Source organism: Mustela erminea, chromosome 20, assembly GCF_009829155.1.
Source record: "Mustela erminea isolate mMusErm1 chromosome 20, mMusErm1.Pri, whole genome shotgun sequence".
Classification (NCBI taxonomy): domain Eukaryota; kingdom Metazoa; phylum Chordata; class Mammalia; order Carnivora; family Mustelidae; genus Mustela; species Mustela erminea.
The window spans coordinates 21718832-21736412 of NC_045633.1; the positions used below are offsets into that span (position 1 = coordinate 21718832).

Genomic DNA, 17581 nt, shown 5'->3' on the forward strand with positions numbered 1-17581 from the left:
GTCGGTTAAGCCTCTGCCTTCTGCTCGGGTCATGATCCCAGGGTCGTGGGATCAAGTCCTGCATTAGGCTCCCTGATTAGCAGGAAGCCTGCTTCTCCCTCTCCCTCAGCTGCACTCACGTTCTCTCTCTCTCAAACAAACAAATAAAATCTTACAAAAAAAGAAAAGAACTTCACTCCTTTTTATGGCTGAATAATATTCCATCGCAGGAGTCTGCCACCTTACATAGCTGTTCCTCTGCGGATGGGACATTCAGATTGTTTCTACCTTTTGGCCATTATGAATCCTGTCTCCGTGAGCACGTGTGTGCAGATTTCTGTAGACAGGGTTTTCCTTCTCTTGGGTAGACACCTAGGAGAGGAACAGCTGACTCATGGTAACTGTTTCAAAGTTACTGCACCGTTTTGTATCCCAGCAGCAGCAGGAGAGGGTTCCAGTCCCTCCAGCACTTACTATAATGTTGTTCTGAGTTCAGTCACCGCAGCGGGTGTGAAATAGCCCCCGGTGTGGTCTGCGGTTGCTTTCCCCTTAGGATGAGTGACCTAGAGCAGCTCTCAGGTGCTTGTTGACCACTGGGCAGCTTCCTTGGAGGAGTGTCTATTCTGATTCTCAGCCCCTTTTTAAACGGGGTTGTTAACCTTCTTGTAATGACATTGTAAGAGTATGTTATATATTCCCAATACAAGTCTCTTTTCATATATGTCCTTTGCAAATGCGGTCTCCCATTTTGTGGGTGGTCTTTTCATTCCTTATGGTGTCCTTTGAAGCACAGATGGGACCACGCCATTAAAAAATAAATAAAACTAATAATTTGACGTGGCATTTTCCTGAAGTATACTTAATACATTTTTAAAAACTAGAGAAGTTTCCACGGAGCAATGATAGCACAGATTTCACCTTGGCCGCTGATCCTCTGAGCTCCCCTGGCCGACTTTTGGGTTCCCCTCTCTGCTTTCTTCTCCCACTCATTCCCTCTCCATCTGCCGCCCCACTGCCCATCAACTCTGAACCCCACCTTCGTCTACAAAACAGAGTGAGATTCAGGTCTATCAAGCTCTTGTGGCCAAACTCCTGCCAGGTCCCTCTGTGCTCAGAAGCAAAGAAGGGCTTTCATTTTCTTTGTCCTCCTGTATGGGGCTTGTAAGATCTTAAAATACAAGTTTCCTCCTCCACCTCTTTTGAAAGGATCCTGACAGAGGCCCGGATTTCTGGATTTCCGGCAGCTTAGGATCCAGGTCATGGACTGGTTGAAGACCTCTGGTTGTTGCCTTCCTACTGGTCGGCTTGTGGCAGCCCACGACCCCCCCCCCCCTGACTGACTGACAGGCAGGCAACTTCCCTGCATTCTGGGATTTCCACCCTCAGTCCCCACCCCAGGCAGCCCTGTGGGCTGGACGGCATCCCAAGAATGGTGCCTAAGTACCCCCACCGATAGACCAGGGCCATCAATCTGACTCTCTGGGAATGTCAAGAGCTTGGCCCCTAGGAGGGAGAACATGGCAGAGACACAGGAAAACCACCGGACAGGGTTCCCAGCTGCTGTCCCAGCTCCCTTGCCCACCCCCAAGCTTACTCAAATGCAGACTTTTGCTCTCACCCCCATTCAGGATGAGGGTGTGAGGTCTGCAAGTTTGTTTTTGTTCGTTTCATTTGTTTTTTGAGGTCTGTGTTTTTAAGTTCCCCAGGTGATTTTGATGTGCAATATTCCAGAAGTATAGTTCCAGAGGCACTGATTTAGACCCTGAATTCTGTAGGTTTTTGTTTTTGTTTTGAAGTCTGCATTTTTAAGTTCCCCAGGTGATTCTGATGTAGAATATTCTAGAAGTATAGCTCCAGAGGCACTGATTTAGGTCCTGAATTCTGCGGGGAGTCCTGCGAGGGTGAGTGAGGTGGCCCACCCACTTATCACCCAGAGGTGCTGAGGAAGCAGTGCCCTGGACTGAGGGGAGCTAAATCCACACCGCACAGAGCTGAGGAGAATCCCAGAGTTCTCCTTGAGGGAAGCGGCAGACACTCTGGTGTGGAGGCACGGAGAGGATTTGTAGGGCTAGGAGGGTGTTCTGTTGAGCGGGGACAGTACTGGGTACAGAGTGGTGACCAGAAAGCAGGTGCATGGGGCCTACGTTGTGGAGGGTCGCCTGGGTGGCCACTGATGTCACCCAAGACACACCTACGTGTGCTCAGGGGTAGTTTCAGGGCTGGGTCTGGGGTCTCCAATCCTGTGGCATTGACCAGTGTCTTGGAAGCGGGACAGAGTGGGACATTCCTGGGAAACTCCGAGCAGCGGGTGGAGACAGAGGCAGGGGTTCAGTTTCCCAGTCAGGCCGTTCCTCCAAAGCCCGAACAGCCCAGAGCTGCTCCTAAGAGCCGCTGTCGTCCTGAAGGGGGTGGTTAAGGCGTCCCTCCGCGGCGGCTGCGCTCTAAGAAATACCAGCTATTCCGGGAAAAGGAGCGTCCGGCGGGAGGAGCGCGCACTGGTACCCCCGCAACCGCGCGGGTGGGGCAAGGGAGGCGACTCCGGTCACCTGACCTGCCCAGTCTAAGCGCCAGCTCTTTCTCCCCAGTTTCCAAGGCTTAGCTCCACCCACATGCTCCCATCTGCGTCCCTGCAGAGTCCCGCCCCTGGGAAGAGAGGATGCACCTCCGCAGCGACTCAGGACCACCCCCCTAAACACAGACCCGCGGTGGGAGACCCGTCCCCCTTAAGGGGAGGCGACGCCCCCCACCAGCAGGGCCAAAAGGGACAGCAGGAAGGACAGCGACGGCCTCCCTGAGGCCTCATTGATTTCGCAAGAGCAATCGCAGGTCCCCGGTTCCAGGGTCGCCCTGGGGGGCTGGGGGGAATGTGGACGGGCGCTGGGGGCCGGGCAGTCCAGCCACTTGGGGCCCATGGGCTGGGGGGAGTCAGGATCGGCCTTGACGCTGCCCTTGGGAAAACGCCAGTAGTGGGCGCCCTTGAAGAAGTACGTGTCACCTGCGCGGGAGAGAGGAGACACTTCGGGGGCGGGTCCAGGCTGCTTCTCCCACCGCGCCGCGTCTCTCCCGAGAGCTCCCCGAAACCCCCAGGAGGACCCCTCTCCCCGTGCCCAGGGCCTCCAGCCCCTCCCAGCACCCTCTCCCACCTGCGTTGCTGACGCTGACATCGTCCGGGGCGTGAGGAGCCCCTTCCCAAAGACTCAGGTCGCGCGGGTAGCCGGGGTCTGGGCGCGCCGCCGCCTCGTCGTAGCGCCAGTAGCGCCCGCCCCGGATCAGGTAGGTCTTCCCGTTCAGCGGCCACGAGAACACGGCGTCCACCTCCTCTCCCGCCGGCAGCCCCAGCTCGGTGAGCGGCCGCGGGGCGCCCTCCAGCTGCCGGTCTTGGAACACCCAGAACTGGGGGCCTGCGGGGCGGGGCGGGGGAGGGCCGCGCAGGTGAGCAGGTGCGCCCCCGCCCCCACTCCGCGCGCGCGGGCCGCAGCGCTGTCCCGGCCCCTACTCACCGCTGAACAGCAGGATGCGGCCGTCGGGATGCCTGGCATAGGCGGCCTGGATGACCTTCACCTCCGCGGGCAGCCCCTCCCAGAAGCGATGGAGCCGCGCGGGCCGGGGGGACACCAGCTGGCCCGAGGGCTGCAGGCGCCAGAACCAGGGACCTGTGGTGGGAAAGGGGCGGGCGTGGAGGCATGAGACGGCAACAGATCTCCCTCCCAGCGCATGGCTCGGGTAGAGTGGCCTTGTTTTGTGGTTTTAGCCCTTAAAGTGCTGCATCCTGGGGGAAAAAACCCAACTCTGTGGGGTCGGGAGATCCGGAGTAACTGACTCACCTTTGAAGAAGAATATCTCACCGCGGATGTTAGCAATGGCATCGAAATTGCCGTCACATCGGTCGGGGACGGGAAGAGAGGGGCTAGGGAGGAAAGGAGAGGTGAGCAGAGAGGGCCGGGGCTCCTGGTCTCTTGGCTTAACTGTTAGGACAGTCCTATGGGCTAGGGACGCTCACCACGCCCATCTCACCAAGGACCACCCTGAGGTTAGGGACTTCACCCTGGGTCGTGAAGCTGGAGGGGACTCACCTGTCCGGGGGCAGGGCAGGGGGCGGGGGAGCAGGGGCCAGGGGTTTCCTTGTGGGCTTATCGTAGGGGGTTTCGGGCACCTTCCCTGTGGAGAGAGAGTCAGCAAGGCCTGAGTTTCCTGCTCTGCTGCAGCGGAGGCCGGGGACAGAGCACCCCTCTCCCGCCCCCATACCGTAGAGCTGCTGCAGGCCTTCGCGGTCGTCCTGGGACAGGCGGTACTTGTGGGGTTCGCCAACCGGGCCCTGGTAGAAGGGCCTCATAATCGAGTTGGGTGCTGAGGAGTGGCCCAGGCCCAGAGCGTGGCCAAACTCATGGACAGCCACAGCGAACAGGTCAGTCCCCTCGCCATCTGGGGAAGGAGGGAACATGGACTAGACCTGTGCCCCTCCCCCACACCAGGAAGGGAGGCAGCCTGGAAGCCCCTGGAGTGGGGCCTGCTGGCAGAGGGGAGCAACCAGGAGATCCTCCAGAGATGGCTGTCCCCAGACCCTTCCGTGAGCCATTTTGTCCTTCTTGTGTGCGTTCACTTATTTGGTAGATTTTTTTTTAGTAGCCTTATTTGGCAGTTCTGGAAACTTGGGGAGCGGGCTGAAGAGACCCATGGAAGAGGTTAGGGAAGGGGCAGGAGGAGACAGTCTGGACAGAGGAAGCCGGCCCCCAGACAGGGAAGCCTGTCCGTAAGGAACACTCTGGGGAAAACAGGAACATAGGGATGCATTTCTCTCTCTCCCAGAAGGCCCAGTCCCTGGAGTTTCCCTCCTCTAGGCTTGTCTGTGGTCAGAACTCCCCTCCCATGGTCCCCTCAGCCTCTGTCCCCAAGACCTTCACCCCGCTCCCACCCCCTCAGTCCTCTGTCACCCTCCCCCATCTCCCCCTTCCCACAGCCTCCACTCTTCTCCTGCCTCCCCAGGGTCCTGGCTGCCTTCCTGCCTCTGCAGTCCATCCACCTCCTCAGGCAGGCACTCTCAGACCACAGCCTGCTGGCCCTGGCGGCCAGCCTTGTACCCAGCCTCTCTGACCACAGCCTCTTCCTTGGGGACCAGCCTGGGCGCCAGGATGAGCCTCTTCACGCTCTCAGTTGCTGGCCGAATCCCAGCTCCTCATTGATCCGCGGGCCAGCTTCTTCTCCCGCCGCTGAGAGGCCAAGAGACCACAACAGCAAGATGGCAAGAGAGGCAAGCAGCCACCCAAGGAGGCACGATGTCCACAGATGCTGATCAACTGCATGCAAATCTCTAACTTGGGCCAGTGCTGCTGAAAGTGGGTTTATTGGAAGGGACCTGGTGATCTGAAAAGCAAATTTCTCTCAACCCCTAAGGGCTGCTAGATGAGAGTATAAGAAAGAAATGGGTGAGCAAGTCTTAAGAAGAGTAGTGAGTACTTGCCCACATTTTCCTCTCATAAAACCTCTTCTTCCTGTCCTCATTTGATGGGTGGGAAACTGAGGCACAGGGAGGTCAAGTCCAATGATGGTAGAGCCAAGTCCTCTGCCTACACCGTCCTGCCTTTCAGCAGTGACTTCAGATGGTCTGGGTCAAACTGCACAGGTACTGAAGAATTTTGTTGGCTGTGGTTTTCTTATTGCCCTGGAGCCTTTTTCTGAGAAACTGGAGGAAGTTTGGTGTCCACATCAAGTACATGTCCTTCTTCCCTCACCTCACCCCTCCTACCCCTGCTTTGCCTCTCCTCTGGCCACACCCTTCCTTGCACCTTCTCCTGCTTTGCAGCTGGGGGAAGACACACCACTGCAGCCCCAGCCATGAGATCCCAGGTGGCCTTTCTTCGGGGTCCTTGACACCTCCGCTCAGCTCTGCTCTAGACCTCAAAGGACAGCTCCTCTGTGCTCTCCATTAGCCTGAACACCAGGCACATGGCCCCTCAGGCTGCACCCCAGCTCTGGCTCCCAACTCTTAGGTGACAAATGCTGACAAATGTGTTTCCTATTTCATCAAGACAGGCCAGCCGATGTAATCTGTAACTTCCTGTGTGCCTGGGCAGACAGCTCCACCTCCCCCACACTCACCTCCTGCCCTGCCCTGCCCTATGCAAGGACCTTGCTTCACTTACCTCCAAAAGGACAAGAACAATGCCCCACCCATCCCTCCATCCATCCCTGCATCCATGTGTCTATCCATCCATCCATCCTTCCATTCATGCATGCATCCATCCATCCACCCGTCCATCCATCATCCACCTGTCCATCTATCCAGCAATCTATCCATTCATCCATCCACTTGTCCATCCATCCATCCATACACTTGTCCATCCATCCAGTAATCTCTCCATCCATCCATCCATCAATCTATCCATCCATCCATCCATCCTCCTGTCCATACATCCATCCACTTGTCCATCCATCCAGCAATCTATCCACCCATCCATCCACTTGTTCATCCATCCATCCATCCATCAATCTATCCATCCATCCATCCACTTGTCCATCCATCCATCCATCAATCTATCCATCCATCCATCCATCCATCCATCCATCCTCCTGTCCATACATCCATCCACTTGTCCATCCATCCAGCAATCTATCCACCCATCCATCCACTTTTCCATCCATCCATCCATCCATCCATCCATCCTCCTGTCCATCCAGCAATCTATACATCCATCCATCCACTTGTCCATCCATCCATCCATCCACTTGTCCATCCATCCAGTAATCCATCCATCCATCCATCCATCCATCCATTCACCTGTCCATCCATCCATCCAACCACCTGTCCATCCATCCATCCACTTGTCCATCCATCCAGCAATCTATCCATCCATCCACTTGTCCATCCATCCATCCATCCATCTACCTGTCCATCCATCCATCCACCTGTCCATGCATCCATCAATCTATCCATCCACTTGTCCATCCATCCAGTAATCCATCCATCCATCCATCCATCCATCCATCCATCCATTCACCTGTCCATCCATCCAGCAATCTATCCATCCATCCATCCATCCACTTGTCCATCCATCCATCCATCCACTTGTACATCCATCCATCCATCAATCTATCCATCCATCCATCCATCCATCCACTTGTCCATCCATCCATCCATCCATCCATCCACCTGTCCATCCATCCAGCAATCTATCCATCCATCCATCCATCCATCCACTTGTCCATCCATCCATCCATCCATCCACCTGTCCATCCATCCAGCAATCTATCCATCCATCCATCCACTTGTCCATCCAACCATCCATCCACCTGTCCATCCATCCAGCAATCTATCCATCCATCCACTTGTCCATCCATCCATCCATCCATCTACCTGTCCATCCATCCATCCACCTGTCCATGCATCCATCAATCTATCCATCCACTTGTCCATCCATCCAGTAATCCATCCATCCATCCATCCACCCATCCATCCATCCATCCACTTGTCCATCCATCCACCCATCCATCCATCCATCCATCCATTCACCTGTCCATCCATCCAGCAATCTATTCATCCATCCATCCATCCACTTGTCCATCCATCCATCCATCCATCAATCTATCCATCCATCCATCAATCAATCTATCCATCCATCCATCCACTTGTCCATCCATCCATCCACCTGTCCATCCATCCAGCAATCTATCCATCCATCCATCCATCCACTTGTCCATCCATCCATCCACCTGTCCATCCATCCAGCAATCTATCCATCCATCCATCCACTTGTCCATCCATCCATCCATCCATCCATCCATCCATCCATCCATCCTCCTGTCCATCCAGCAATCTATACATCCATCCATCCACTTGTCCATCCATCCATCCATCCATCCAGCAATCTATCCATCCATCCATCCACTTGTCCATCCATCCATCCATCCATCCATCCTCCTGTCCATCCAGCAATCTATCCATCCATCCATCCACTTGTCCATCCATCCATCCATCCACTTGTCCATCCATCCATTCACCTGTCCATCCATCCAGCAATCTATCCATCCATCTGTCCACTTGTCCATCCATCCATCCATCCACCTGTCCATCCATCCATCCATCCACCTGTCCATCCATCCATCCACTTGTCCATCCATCCATCAATCTATCCATCCATCCATCCATCCACTTGTCCATCCATCCAGCAATCTATCCATCCATCCATCCACTTGTCCATCCATCCATCCATCCATCCATCCATCCACTTGTCCATCCATCCATCCACGTGTCCATCCATCCAGCAATCTATCCATCCATCCACTTGTCCATCCAACCATCCATCCATCCACCTGTCCATCCATCCAGCAATCTATCCATCCATCCATCCACTTGTCCATCCAACCATCCATCCACCTGTCCATCCATCCAGCAATCTATCCATCCATCCACTTGTCCATCCATCCATCCATCCATCTACCTGTCCATCCATCCATCCACCTGTCCATGCATCCATCAATCTATTCATCCACTTGTCCATCCATCCAGTAATCCATCCATCCATCCATCCATCCATCCATCCATCCATTCACCTGTCCATCCATCCATCCATCTGTCCATCCATCCATTCACCTGTCCATCCATCCATCCATCTGTCCATCCATCCATCCACTTGTCCATCCATCCATCCATCCATCCATCCATCCATCCATCCATCCACCTGTCCATCCATCTATCCACTTGTCCATCCATCCAGTAATCTATCCATCCATCCATCCATCCATCCACCCATCCATCCATCCATCCACTTGTCCATCCATCCATCAATCTATCCATCCATCCATCAATCTATCCATCCATCCATCCATCCGTCCGTCCATCCATCCATCCATCCATCCATCCACTTGTCTATCCATCCATCAATCTATCCATGCATGAATCTATTCATCCATTCCCCATCTCTTTCTTTCTTTTGGCTAACCCAACATCACAAAGTGCTCAAGTCTCCCTCATCCTAAGCCACCCCAGTACCTATCTGCCCGCCTCACCCACCTGACCTTCCCTAGCAAGTTCTGTGGTCAGTGGTCCAAACTCAGTTTTCACTTCCTCAGCCCCTCTCACGCCTCATTTCACGCTGGTCAGGACTCCTCCCCCACCTGCCAAGTCTGTAGGCACCAAGGTCACTTTGTCCTTAGATGATCAAATCCAGGCCCATGTAACATACTGGCCTGGTTGCTGCCCTGCCTACTGCTGCCTGAGTCCCTCGTCACTCTCATTCCTGGTCACCTGTGGACCTGTTCTTTCTCCATTTCCATTGGTTCCTCCTCTCCTTCTCTCCTCCCCTTCACTGTGGGGCTCTCCACAGCTCTGTGCTTGACCTTCACATCCTACACTCCCCTCCCAGAACCTTACCAACCTCTGAATGCCACCAGGCCAGCTCATAGCAGCCGGCCGCGAGTGGAGTGCTACTGTGTGCGGGGCTCGTGTTGACAGCTATAGGGGAATTACAAGCCCACCTGCCAGCAAGTACTATTATAACCCCTATTTCTCAGATGATGAAACTGAGCCCTGACCAGAGTTCGCTTCTAGCCAGTGTGCTTAAAGGCTGCGTTACACAACCTCACTTCTGTGGATGCTATGGGCACCTCGTCCAAGTCAGAGCCTGTGTGTCCCTCTCCCGGATGCCCCCCACCCTGGAAAACAGCTCTCCCTCCTGGCCAGCCTCTCTGCCACAGCTTACAGCCAACGGCGGCTTGCGGAGTGACTAGAAGACCTGGAACCCTGACCTCCAGGCGGGACCAGCAATGTGGGTTGGGCTCCTCTCAGCTGAGACCACATCCTGACTTAGCTGCTTTCCCTAGCCCGCTTTTATTTCCCTTTCCTTCGAGAACATACCCTGAGAAACTGCTTGCACAAGAACTTTCATCTTGAGCTGCACTAATGGAGAACCTGACCCAAGTCTGAGAAGTCCCAGTTCTAGAGCGAGACACTTGACCATGAAAGCATCGCCCACATTGAACGGCCCACAAGGGCAGCCAACGCGCAGCCAACCTGAACTCCCCTCTGCCTTCCGAGAGCCTGTCCTTCCACCTCCAGGGGCCCCTGAACCATCACCACTTCTTCCCACCTCCTCTGCCCCCAGGGTTTAGTTAGACCCCACTCTTTGCCCATCCCAGCTCAACTGTCCTCTGACTCCCATCACCATATTTTCTGGACCCTGCAGCCAGTGGCGTTTCCAGAACGCCCGACCTTCCATGGCCCCCAATCCCTTCCCCTATCTTCCCCATTCTGTCCCTGTGCTTCCAAGGCCCTCTGTGGTATGAGACACACCATCCATCTGTTTTCTACAGCCTGCCTCCCAACACTATATTTCAAACTCCCAGCCCCAGATGGCCCCCTGTGCCCCTGCCCCTGATGACCTGGACTCAGCGAGCTCACTGACTTGCTCTTTTCTCTGCGTCCTCCCCGTAGCCCCCCCATACCCTGGGGGAACAGGACCTCATGTGCTAGTTGGCCTTCAGTATACATATGCGGGATGAACAAAGTCACCACTTCTAGGAAGCCCTGTCAGTCAAAGGCTTTGGGTAGGCCTCTCTTCTGAGCACCGGAGGCTAGAGGACTTCCTCTGCTAGGATTCCCCCAAGTTGTGTCACAGTGTGTAGCAACTGCCGGTTACTATTCTGACTCAGCTGCTGGAAGGAGCTGTTTTCACCTCTTTAAGTCCGCAGCTCAGGGCTGGGACTTTTCTGTGTCAACTTAGCCAGACTAGGGTGCCCAGTGGTTTAGTCAAACACCAGTGTAAATGCTGTTGTATAGGTTATTTTGTAGACGTGATTAACATCTACAATCAGTGGACTCTAAGTAAAGCAGATTGTGGGCCATGGTGGGTGGGCCTCGTCTAAGCAGTTGAAGGCCCTAAGACCAAAACCAGAGGTTTCCCAGAGAGAAAGGAATTCTGCCTCCAGATTGCAACACAGAAATCAAACCTGGGCTTCCAGCTACCTGCTTGCTCTGCAGATATCAGACCCAGGACTGCAGCACCAACTCTCACTTGAATTCCCAGTCTTGTGTGCCTGCCCTACAGATTTTGGGTTTGCTGGCCTCCACAATGCCGTGAGCCAATTCCTTGAAATAAATCACTGTGCACTCAAACACATGCAACCTACTGGTTCTGTTTCTCTGGAGAAGCCCAACCGCTACAGTCTCCATCAATATATGTGATTGAAACCGAATTCTTAAAGACAGACCTGGGGAGAGCATGTCTCAGAATAGGGAGATCATACCTTTTGAGCCGTAAGTCCAGGTCTCCTCATCATCAAAATGAGTGTCCCCAGAGATGGGATGCTCCCCGGGGAAGAAGGCGTGGGCGAGGGTACCTCCCTGCCCGTCGAAGGGATAACTGTCCTGGTGATATGCCCGGGCGAAGTCGATGAGGATGTCGGGTTCTGTTGGGTCCTGAGAAACCAGCTCCTGGAATCTGAGGCCTGACTCAATGCCCCAGGTGCTCAGGGCATGGTGCATGAGGGTCCGCACTGTCTCCGCGGTCAGTGCTGAGCTCTGGGGGAAAGAGCGAACCCTGGGGAGACAGAAGGCAGCTATTCCACGCCAGGCCCAGCAGGCAGGCGGGCGGGGTGTGTCCCGGGACCTACCTCCACGTTAGGGTTCGCTTCTCCCACTTGCTGCTGCTCAGAGCGTATCGGCGCCGGCGCCGGCGGCGCCTGACCAGCTCGGCCACCCCCAGCACATCGGGCAAGGAGCAGCGGGGCCTCTGCATGGTGGCCATCGTCACGCGGTCTGGGAGAAAGGGTTTGGGGGGAAGGGGATCAGCAGTAGGACAACCTGCTCTACCCCGTTGTCTACCTGTAGCTACCAGCTAACTTCCTACGCGGACACACTGAGGCTTAGAGACATTAAACAACTTGACCCAGGAGGCCCCGTGGCTTGGATGTGAGCACGGGCTCTCCAGGTCTGGTAGCCAGCTCGGGTCAAATTAGGACTCTGCTCTTCAGGGCGGTGTCACCCTCTTAACTGAGCCCTGGACGGACTGGCTGCCTCCATGTGGTGATCAGATCTGGGATCTGGGGTTCCTGCTTCCCTGGGCCCCGGTGCCTGGACTCTGGAGAAAGGAGCCCCGGGGTTGCATGCGGATTCCTCTCATAGAGGCCAGAGCCCCCTTGGAACGTTGCTCGTCCATACCTCACACTGTAGGTCCCTAGTCCTCACCACATCCTAAAGTCCAAAGCCCCCAGGTTTTGGGGTGTCCAGTATCCCAGATTAGATATGCCTGGAATCCCCTTTCCTAGCTCAGCTCTCTTCCCAGCTGTCCCCCCATCTTCAAATGAAGATCAAACCTCACCTCATTGGTTGAGGTGACAAAAAGTATCCAGTGGACAGGACAGAGAAAGGTCCTACCTCCCTTGTAGATAGCCAGCATCCCCCAAGTTCTCTCTTCCCCGCTCAGTGCTACCTCCAAAATATGTACCCTGGATTCAATTGCCTCCTTCCTGGTCTCCACTCCCACCCTCCAGTCTCCATCAGCAAGCAGAGGAAGCTTCAACTGTAAAGCCAATCCAATGGCCTCCCTCCTTCAAACCCTCCAGTGGTTTATCATGCTTGTAATCAATCCCAAACACCTTTTAACCATCGCCACCCACCCCATTCCCAGTCAGGTTCTTGTTTAACTTTTTAATCCTCTTCTCCTCACAGGTACACCAGCTTGAGCCTACCACAGGGTCTTTGCTCTTCCCCAGGACACTCTTCTCCCACATTTTCCCATGGCTGGCTCCTCCTACTTGCATCTTATGAGTTCTTTATGTCATGTGAGCTCCTCTCAACCCATGACACCTTCCAGAGTGATATGCCCTGACTAGCATTTTATCTTCTTCAAAACACAAATACCTAACTGAAATTATCTCGCATATGTTTGTTCGCGAACTGTGTGTGTGAGTCCCATGAGAGCAGGGACCTTTTCTGCTTTGTTCATCACTGCACCAGCAGAGCCTAAAATGGCCTTACACGTAAGAGATTCTTAGCAAATACTTATTGAAAAAGGAATGCCTGAGAATCTTATGGGTTTGGCTCCAAGACCAGCGTTTTGCAGATCCTGTGATTCAGGTGCATGCTGAGGTTTAGCTACTGCTGGCTAATGGTCAGGCTGGGTGCAGAGGCAGGGCTGCGGAGGGTTGGGGAAGGGTGGGGGTCTACCTACCCAGGATGCCTGTCTCAGGTAGGCCAGCAAACCTCTGCATGACCTTGATAGCATCCCTCAGCTTTGCAGGGCTCTGCAGCTGGGCTTGGGCAGGGTGAGGTGGTGGCAGATAGCCATAGCGGGTCAGCCAGTCCTAGACCAAAGGAGGGAACAGGTGAAGCGGGATGAGTGGGAGAGACACCCCCTTTCTACCACCATTCTGGAAGCCGCCCCGCCTTACCCCACATCCGGGCATCCGGAGCACAGGGGGGCCCAGGGGTCCCCAGGTGACCGACTGTTGTCTATCTCAAAGCCCAAGCTCTCCAGCCCTGGCTTGTGTCCGGACCCAACAGTCCTGTCCTCCACCTCCCCATCCCTACCCCTCAACAGATCTTCAAATCCCAGCCCCTGAAAAAATGGGGCCAAGAATCTGGGTTCCCCAGACCCCATCCCCAGTCACTCTTTGGCAACTGAATCAGCCCCCAGCCTCATCCGGACCCCACCCCCACCCCGCAGATCCTAGGAGCGCGAAGACCCCCGCACTCACCACTCCCAGGCTCACGTCCTGCGCGGAGGGCTCCGGGGCGCTCACCGGCGACGGCGGCAGCAGTGGGAGCAGCAGTGCCAGGAGGCGGATCATGCCCGCGGGGCTCGAGGGGGTCTGCCCAGGGCCGCTCTGGGGACCTACGGGAGGGGGTCTGGGGCCCGGAGAGGCTTGGGAACCCCGCGCGAGGTAGGAGGGGTGGGCTGGAGCTCCGGGGGCCGCGCTGCGCGCCCGGGATCCTGAGAGGCACCACGCGGGGTACCTGGAGACGTCCCGCGGGGGGGCCAGGTGGGCCGGGGTGGCCGCGGGTCCCGGGAGGGTGGAGAAGGCGCGGGAGGGGGCGGAGGTGCAGGCTCCGGGTGCGCGGCGGCGGCCTCTGAGTCCCCGGCCGGCTACGCAGGACCCCGCGCTGCGCGGGCGGCCCCTCCCTCCGGGCGGGGCAGGGCGGCCGCAGCCGTTGAGCGGTGGCTACCCGGCGAGGCCAGTGGCCCAGCCTTCAGATGCCCAGCGAGCAGGCGGGAGCCGGCTTCTGGGACCGCGGGCGGCTACGGTGAGGGGCGGCGAGGAACCCCCGCCGAGCGCCCCCCGCCTCCCGTCCCCGGCCGCACCCGCGCCCGCAAGTTTCTCTTCCCAGAACCCGGCTCCCCCGGGACTCTCCGCCGCACGGCTCGTTTCTGCTTTCTGCACTGCAAGCAGCCGGGCGGGTGAGGGGAGGCTCCGGGGCTCTCCTCCCCACGCCGCCCCTGCCGGAGACCCCGAGGCCGGCCGCGGGAGGCTGGGATGTTTCCACTCTCCGCGGGGTCCAGGGCCGCCTCCCCGCCTGGCTCCGCTGGCGCACCGGCGTGTCCGCTGCGGCTGCCGGGGCTCGGCGCCTCTTCACTCCCCGAGCCCCGTGGGTTGCGCGGGGTCTCTGCGTCCGCGGGCCGGGCTCCGGGCCTCCCGGAGACGGCGCCCCCTCCCGCTGGTGTTAGCCGTGCAAGAGCCGGTGCCCCGCGCGCAGAGTATGGAGCTGCAGCCCAGGGCCAGACGCGCAGCGCGGAGGAGGGGGTGAACGGGAGCGGATCCGACAGAGACCAGGGGACCCGCAGAGCCACGCCTCACCCCCGCCGGGGAAGCCCGGGGCTACAAGGCGGTGCCGCAGGAGACGGATGGGGAGGAATGGGGGGTGGGGAGGGGACTTCCCGGCGAGGGCGAAGGGCGTGCGAGTCCCACCGCTCTGTCTCTGCAGCAGGGCAGCGATGGGCGCCCTGTGGCTTAGATAAAATAAATAACGAGCAGGATGAGCGAGCTCCAGATACAAACTAAAACACAGAAATCCTGTAAGCGTCCCCTCCAGCTGCGCTAACAAACCACCGCGGACCGGGTGCCGGAAACAACACGAATTTATTTCTGGAGGCTGGACGGCCAAGACCCAGGTGCCGGCAAGGTCGGATCTTCCGGCCAGTTTAGTCCCTCCGCTGGGCTTGCAGGTGGCTGCCCGGGCTCGTGCTCACCTGGTCTTCCCTCTGCGCCCGGCAGCCCTGGCCCACATCTCCTCTCACCGTTAAGGGCACAGTCAGGCCACCCTCACGGCCTCGTTTTGCCTTCGTCGCCTCTGGAAAGGCCAAGGCCCTGCCTCTCAGAACAGTCACAGGCTGAGGTCCTAGGGATGAGGACCTCAACACCAGGGCTGGGGGGTGTGGGGCGAGAACACAGCACAGTCCGTGGTCAATCCCAAATGCAACGAAAGCCTGCACTTCCCCTTCCCAGCTTCTCCTTGACCCTCCAACTCCTACCCCACTCAGGAGGCTTCTGACACCAATTGTGTGTTGGGTTTTCCCCGAAGTAAAATATTATTTGGGACAGGGGCTGAGTGATTCCTGTTCCTGTGGTGCTGGAGGGTGCCACCCTCCAGCACCAAGATGTTACTACCCAGAAACCTTCCAAAGCCCAAACTTTGGAGAGTTTTATGGAGGCTTGTCTCATAGGCAGGCTCAACTAATAATTCCATCTCTGGTCCCTCTTCCCTCCCTGGGTGATGAGAGATGGGGCTGAAATTTCCAGGCTTCCAGTCATGGGTTGGTCTTTTAGCCTCTGTCCAGGCGCTCTCCGGGAGTCACCTCCTTAGAATAAGACACTACCATCTCCCAGGAGATTCCAAGGGATTTAGGAGCCCAGTGCCGGGAACTGGGGTCAAAGAGCAAATGTTAGAACAGAAGATGCTTTTAGGCTCCTACCTTTTAGGAAATTACAGGAGATTTAAGACCTCTGTGCTAAGACCCATATATGTATTTTCTTCTGTTACTTCTCTCTCTCTCTCTCTCTCTCTCTGTCACACACACACCCCCCTAGCCTCTGGCCACACGACCCCTTGCAGCAAAATGATAGTATAGCACATTACTAGTATCCCATCCAGTTCTTGGGAACCATTCCGGTCCATCGTTCTCTTGCATGAAAACATCTCTCAGGGTGAGGCCAGTCATCAGGTTTGAAGCCCTTTCCTCGATCTGGTCAGGGTGCAGAAGCAGGAGTGATCTCAGCACATGCATGGTTTCGCTTTGCCCTTGTGGACATCCAGTATAATTGAGCTAAGACGACAACAGCATCTCTTGCTCAGAGCCTCTTTGGAGGAATTCATGGGGCACTGGATTTCCCTTATGACATAACTCATTTAGTCATTACTTTATATCCCCATCCATGCCCCCCACCCCATTTTAGACAACCAATGCTTTAATCGCCTCTCCCAATTCTCTACCAAACCAGTCTCCGAGAAGGATATCTCTCTGCCCACTGTGGGACATTACAGGCTGGCAATGGTGGTCCTTGGTCTGAAGAAATGTTGGTCTCCGTTCTGGTTAGTTTCTGGCTCTCTGAGCACATCCATCCACCTCTGGCTTAGCAAAGCCAGGTCCGGAGTTGGTATCTCTTCCTGTGGGGACCCATCTGCCACCTCCAGAATGACCACGGGCGTCCCCGTGATGATGTGTCATCATCACGTTCTGTAGTTCTGTAGTCTCTGTCCCTTCAGCAGGCAGAGGAACAGTTCCTACTGCCATCTCCCACCCTAGAAGACATGGGGGGAGTGAGTGTCTATTCGGCGCCCAGGGCCCTCCTCATTCACTCATTCTGTGGACCCGGGTGGCCACATTAGGTGAGCACATGGGGATATCTGATTATGGATTCCAGTTACCTTCCAAACCTGGAAGGGGGCTCTTCTGACGGGCTTCAACACGCCCTACTTTCTTTAATGCAAATTCCCACAGTGATTTCCATGGGACCGAGCCTCAACTGCGCACCTCTGTAGTCGGCCAGGTTACCACTGTCCTCCTGGCTGTGTGTCAGTAGAAACCAGAACATAAGGACTTTTTACCCCGGCTCAAGTATTCCTTCACAGCTGGAAAAACAGCCCGCAACTCAGTCCACCGGACTGACTTGTTCATACCTTCCTTGATCAGAGTGGCCATCTTCCGAACAGGATGTTGTCCGCTCCCTTCAGAATGGCCATCCACAGAAAGCAAGCGGCTCCTTGTTGGTCAACGGAGAGCTGTTTGCCAGGTACGGTCCCAAGGACAACAGAATCCCACTGCTCCTTCTGTAGTTCTGGAATCAGCCCTGGAAAGAGGCTCCCATGCTCAGAGCATTCCCCAGGCAGCACGGTCCCATGTAAACCACTTTCATTTTCTCAGGGCACGCTGCTGGGCACTGCCGTCCCGAGAGTGTCTCTCTAACAGTACCCAAGACAACACGGGTGTAACAGGTGCCAAGAACATTTTTTTAAAGTTTTTTAAAATTATTATTTATTATTTGACAGACAGAGATCACAAGTAGGCAGAGAGGCAGGCAGAGAGAGAGAAGGGGAAGCAGGCTTCCCTGCTGAGCAGAGAGCCCCATGCGGGACTCGATCCTAGGACCCTGGGACTATGACCTGAGCCGAAAG

General features: G+C 55.9%; 1 protein-coding gene across 2 annotated transcripts; it reads right to left on the bottom strand.

The window, feature by feature from the left end:
* Positions 1-612: 612 nt before the first annotated feature.
* On the bottom strand, positions 613-14109 carry MMP25 (matrix metallopeptidase 25). 2 transcript variants are annotated; one of them, XM_032327945.1, is made up of 10 exons: positions 13669-14109; positions 13143-13275; positions 11584-11728; positions 11218-11510; positions 4225-4401; positions 4053-4137; positions 3804-3886; positions 3480-3632; positions 3123-3380; positions 613-2974 (listed from the first exon to the last, which is right to left on the bottom strand). In XM_032327945.1, the coding sequence occupies exons 1-10, from the start codon at positions 13759-13761 to the stop codon at positions 2703-2705; spliced, it is 1692 nt and encodes a 563-aa protein (XP_032183836.1). In that variant the 5' UTR covers positions 13762-14109; the 3' UTR covers positions 613-2702. The 2 variants fall into 2 exon arrangements, with proteins under 2 accessions (XP_032183836.1, XP_032183837.1); XM_032327946.1 differs by lacking the exon at positions 13143-13275 and having other exon boundaries at positions 13669-13751.
* Between the last annotated feature and the right edge of the window lie 3472 nt (positions 14110-17581).

Excerpts from the sequence above, each read along its gene's own strand:
- MMP25 (XM_032327945.1), bottom strand. The coding sequence starts at position 13,761 with ATGATCCGCCTCCTGGCACTGCTGCTCCCACTGCTGCCGCCGTCGCCG. Across the intron at positions 11,729-13,142 it reads ACCTGAGACAGGCATCCTGG|ACCGCGTGACGATGGCCACC; the intron begins GTAGGTAGACCC and ends CCTTTCTCCCAG. Across the intron at positions 11,511-11,583 it reads AAGCGAACCCTAACGTGGAG|GGTTCGCTCTTTCCCCCAGA; the intron begins GTAGGTCCCGGG and ends CTGTCTCCCCAG.